General features: G+C 47.0%; 1 protein-coding gene across 1 annotated transcript in view; it reads right to left on the bottom strand.

Moving 5' to 3' along the window:
• The window catches only part of ELMOD3 (ELMO/CED-12 domain containing 3), a 30,012-nt gene that overhangs the window by 12,805 nt on the left and 11,941 nt on the right, over positions 1 to 5,266 (bottom strand). Inside the window, exons 4-7 of the mRNA XM_006866608.1 lie at positions 4,455 to 4,523; positions 3,331 to 3,422; positions 1,964 to 2,087; positions 1,607 to 1,729 (exon numbers count right to left, since the gene is read on the bottom strand). Of these exons, the coding sequence (XP_006866670.1) occupies positions 1,607 to 1,729; positions 1,964 to 2,087; positions 3,331 to 3,422; positions 4,455 to 4,523 (408 nt within the window). The remainder of the gene's footprint in view (positions 1 to 1,606; positions 1,730 to 1,963; positions 2,088 to 3,330; positions 3,423 to 4,454; positions 4,524 to 5,266) is intronic.

Here is a 5,266-nt window from a genome sequence, read left to right as displayed (position 1 = left end):
GTCATCTTATCTAGATGGGTCTGGTGAAAAGAGATGGGGATAAGATTCGTAAGATTCAATAGTGAATAACTGTTACCATGACTAATTGCGACTGTCACAATTGTAAAGGTAGAAGTTTTGTAACAAATAAAGGGGAGTGGTTAATCTTACAGTCCAGAAACAGAGGACCCTAGGACCATCAAGAGAGGTACGCATAAGCAGAATGCAGGACCTTATCCAGAGAAGCAGCAGTGCCAGAGATGGAGGCAGAGATGGGAGCATGGAGAGGGGGAATGGCTGAGAACTCGAGATTCATGGACTAAGAAGAGAAGGATTAAGAGCTGGTGGCCAGGAGCAGACTTGCAGAATGTGCCCTTTGGAGATGTAAATTATTATATATGCCTGAGTGGGTTTTTTTGTTTGTGTGTTTTTTATAGAGCTAAAGTGGATAGAGAGAAATACTGTTAACTGATGGTACATGGAGGGGATTATAATCAATGTAATGAAACAAGGTATATGGTTTGTTGAATGTAACACTGATTATATGCCCTGTAAACTTTCACTCAATCCACAATAAAAACTTTAACAACAAAAAAAGAAAGACTATATGAGAACTGACGAATTTGAGTATTGGTATTGGAGAAGAATACTGAAAGCATCATGGACTACCAGAACAAACAAATCTGTGTTAGAAGAAATACAGCCAGAATGTTCTTTAAAAGCTAGGCTGGCGAGACTTTGCCTCTTGTACTTTAGACATATTATCAGGAGGGACAAGAGTCTGGAAAAGGCCATTATACTTGGTAAAGTGGAGGGTCAGCATAAAAGAGAAAGACCCCAACAAGATGGATAAAGGGCAGCGGCATCAGTGGACTCAAGCGTGGCAGCAATTCTGAGGATGGCGCAGGACCGGGCAGTGAGTGGCTCGTCCTGTTGTGCATGGGGTCACTATGCTTCAGAAGCAACTCAACAGCACCCAACTACAACAACGTTGTACCACACACACACAAAAGTAAGTTTCTGAAATACAATGAAAACTATGAAAGGAGTCTTGGAATATCAAGAAGGATGAAAAAAACAACAGAAAGAGTACATAAGGGCAAATAGAAGAGACCTACCTTCCGCTAAGATTTTTAAATTGTGTTTGGTAGCTACCTAAGAATCATAACATTGTCTGATGTGATTCTCGATGGAAATATTTTTTATAAATTTTTACATGAAGATAGTTTCCCATTCTATACAAATGTAATTTGATATGATATTCAACAACAACAAAAGGAGCACAATCTAGGAGTAGTTGAAATCATTTTGTTTCACTCAAAAAAATAAATAAATAAAAAATTTTAAAGGATGGAAAAATAATCCCAATCCATAGCTGCTCTCCAGCAGCTTCCCATCTCCCTCAGAGCAAATGTTTGACAATGGCCTGCAAGGCCACAGGTGTAACCTCAACACTCTCCTCCCAGTGACCCCATTTCCCTCTTTCTCAAGCAAGAAGTCATGCTCCACTGTAGGGCCTCTGCACCCCATTCCTGGAATGCTCTTTCCAGATATCCTATCTCATGGTGCTGGCCTCTTGGCTTAAGAGTCAGGGTCAAGGAAAAAACAAACCATTCCGCTCTCTCACCCTGAAAGCCCAGATCTTCCCAGTGGTCTCCATGGAGGGCACAGTCAATTTTGGAGCCGGTTAGCTTCTTGTAGATGGTTTGGAGGATTCGGCAGTGCACTGGGTCTTGGCTATCCAGGCCACCTGCTCCCAAACACACCCATCCCGTGGGTCAGACTGCTCCTTGGGGGAGCACTAGCTGCTTCTCAGAGGACGGTACAGCCAAGATAGATCTGGGCTATGCTCAAGGGACTCCATTTTCCCACACATGCACCCCTCAGTTCCCGCTCTCTTCCCCCTCAACATGGTGCATGCAAGACCCCTGGCGTAGCCTCAGCACCTGTGGCAGCACTTGTGCATGCTGGGGTTGGCACTCACACTGAGCAATGGTCAGGACCAAGTCCCTTTCTTCATGCAGACCCTGGTGGAGCTTCGGAGGACCAAAGAGGAGGTGCCGGAGGGCGGTGAGTCCAGTTCTTCGAATGGTTGGCTGAATTTTTTTCTGGGGAGGAAGTTGGAGGCAGTGGGCAGAGAAAGAGTGCTGGGTTTACCTGCTATAATGAACTTACCATGGAGCCTACATACAGGGACAGTTCTTGTGGGAAGTAATCCCCACCAATTGACTGGTCCCTGGGCCTGGGGAAGGGGGCAGAGCACATGGTGAGTCTCTGGAGATGGGCTCTTTCAGTTCTCAGGTTCTTTGCAAGTAGAAAAGAGATGTCCTCAAGCCCAGCCATTATCAGCCAGTTCTCTGCATTTCATCCTTCGGGCTTTCCCAGAACTGTTTGCAGTTCCCAGTGAGGCTAGGCAAACAGTTGACATGCTCAGCTGCTAACTGAAAGGTTGGAGGTTCGAGTCCACCCTGGCTACCTACTTCTTAAAAAGCAGCCATTGAAAACTCTATGGAGCACAGTCCTACGCTGACAGACATGAGTGGGAACTGACTCCAGCAACTGGTTTAGTGGCTAGAGATGCCCTGCTATAGGGAAGCCCCCTCTCAACTATGGTCAGACAAAAGTCAGGTTAGGTTTCCCAGCAAGACTGCTTTAATCATTTGTCTGTCTGTTTTTCTTTGTAAAAGATTTAAGTTGCAACATCGAGCAGTCCTGTGAACTTCCAGGCTGAGGGAGGCTGTGGGAAGGGTAGTTGAGTGGAGCGCCACACAATGGCTGGAGCTTTCTGTCTGCTGTAATCACCTCCTAGATGACGCTAGGCTGGCTTCCTGTGCCTTAGGATCACTATCATGAATACTGATTTTTGTACTTTTTGGTTCTTTGGGTCTTGCAATCCAATCCCATCCCTGCTTTTTCAGTCAAATTCTCCTAAACTTACTACTGGTCATTCAAGATGTCCCCCAAAGCTCCCTGGCTTTTACTCTCAATATTCCTTCTTTTTCTAACTCCACATATTTCTTAAATTTCCAAGTAGCTTCTGATCTCTTGAGGGATTGATAGATTTTCCTATATTGGCCAGGAATTAGTCAGCTCCCTGGACAGGTTGCCTTGTTTTCCTCAAGGAACTACCTAGCACTTGATTCCAGACCCTAAAAGGGAAGAGTAGGGAAACAAACATGGGTCCCTGTGTCTCAAGGTCACAAGTCCCAGAGAGGCCACTGGGGCACTGCACAAGGTACAGGTCCCCAAGTGCTTAGGTAGGATAGGACCATCTTGCCTGCTTCTTATCCTCTCCTGGCAGAATAGAAACCTGGCATCTGGAAAGAAGGTGTTTTACTCCAGACCCCATACCTTGAAGGAGGAGAGGTCTACAGTCTGGAAATGCTGTAAGGCCTCACTGAAAGAGATTGTCTGCCCAGACTGCTCCAAAGTGGCCCAGCTACCTGTGGCAAAACAAAAAACATTCCAGGATTTATGATGGTTGTCATTCTGTTAGCAACACTTACCGAGGGCTTCTGGTTATCAGCGCCCATCCAAGCCTCAGACACTACAACTACAACCAAACCTATTGTGAATGACTGTCATTATCTGCTGGGCTGACTCCCTTTTTGGCCCTGACTGTTCAGAAATTTGCAGGCAGACCTCTGCAGTGAGGGATGGATCTGCCCTGCGGGGAGCACCCTAAATTCCACTCATTTGTGAGGGGGCAAGCCACTGTCTGGTGCAGATACCGACATGAAGGCATTCCACTAGTTAGCGTAAGAGCCTTTCCTAGTGTCTACTTTGCTCCTTCCACTGTGGGTTAACTCATTGGACTACAAAGTTGACTTGAACCACAAGACCAGAAATTCAAGCTCACCAGCTGCTCCTTGGAAACCCTATACAGTGTCACTGTGGGTCAGAACTGACTTGATGGCACTTCACAACAGCACCTTTGTTATAGCCCGCAGGGAACTAGCTTATCAGTTAGCAATCCAGGTGACAGTTGATAAAGCCCATGGGAATATCTGTCCAGGAGCTCACATCAGGCTCAAGCTAGATATGGGTCCTAGTTCTATTCTCTGACCGCTCTGTCCAAGCCTGGCTCACCAAGGGACACTTTCATGCAGCCCTCAGAGCCTTCCAGCAAGTGGCCACAGCCCATCCTCAGGGACTCCCTTGTGCAGCCTGCAAGTGCTCTGGTTGCCTGCCTCCATCCTGTGTCATTCAGCCTCACCAGTGCACAAAGACTGGCGCCAACCACTGGCCTCCCTGCTGGGTTGGGAGGCGCATAGGATGGTGGCCATTCCTGACTGCATGCATTCCCATCTTCCTTGGATTTGGAAAGGAGATTTTATTCCATGTCTTAAAACTGAACGGAGAACACTGGATTCCTGTCTCCTAATCCTAGAGTCACAGAAAGGTTAGCTGCACATGAGGATGGTGTCCTTGTTGGCAGCAGGACTGCGGGTAGGTCGTGTGGTGTTGGTCGGCACCTGTCTCTGGCTGGATGTTGTCCACAGCTTCCCATTCTTCTTGGGCTCTGAGCACCTCTGTACTTACAACTGCAAGAGTGAGAAAAGAAAAAAAAAAAAAAAAAAAAAGAGTGAAAAAAGGACATTCTGAGATTTAGGTGGGTGTGGAACACTGCAGCAGCCCCCAACCTCATCTGCTTGCCTTGGGTCTTGTCTCCCTCCAATACCCCTCCGTACAGCTGACAAAGTGAACTACTGAGAGAGCAGACCTGAAGTCACTGCCTTCTCAAGACCCTCCTCTCCATAGCCCTCAAGGTAAAACCCAAATTCCTCAGCACAGCTCCTGCATGCCTCTCTCATTTGGATCCTTCTTACTTCTCTGGCTTTGCCCTCATCCTTTAGCGAACTACCCAAGGTTCCTCAGCATGCTCAACCCTCTCCCACTTCAGGTGCCTTTGCACAGACCAGTCAGGACCCTAGGTACTCTCACTTTCACTTCCAAGTTCTGCTGGTGGAGCCCCTCCTCCGCCTTCAGTAACCTCTGCTATGGCCCTCACTCCATGCCTCTTTCACCTCTAAGGTCTCCACTAGGAGCCTTTCCTGGGAGATGCTGATCCAGTGTTGTCCTTGTCTGTCCACTAGGATGCTGGCCACAGGAGGGCAGGTTCTCAAGAAACTAGCATAGTGCCTGACACATGACAGATGCTCCATAAATGTTTGATGACTGAGTGAATAAAAGCACAAAGCCAAAAAGCAAAGCAGTTCCATAACTACCCAGTTGATTCGGACTCTGGAACCCCCTGTGTGTGTGTGTTTTTTTGTTGTTTTTTTTT

This window comes from Chrysochloris asiatica, unplaced genomic scaffold (assembly GCF_000296735.1).
Source record: "Chrysochloris asiatica unplaced genomic scaffold, ChrAsi1.0 scaffold00093, whole genome shotgun sequence".
Classification (NCBI taxonomy): Eukaryota; Metazoa; Chordata; class Mammalia; order Afrosoricida; family Chrysochloridae; genus Chrysochloris; species Chrysochloris asiatica.
The sequence above is the reverse complement of the archived record's forward strand: the minus strand, read 5'-3'. Positions and strand labels throughout refer to the sequence as shown.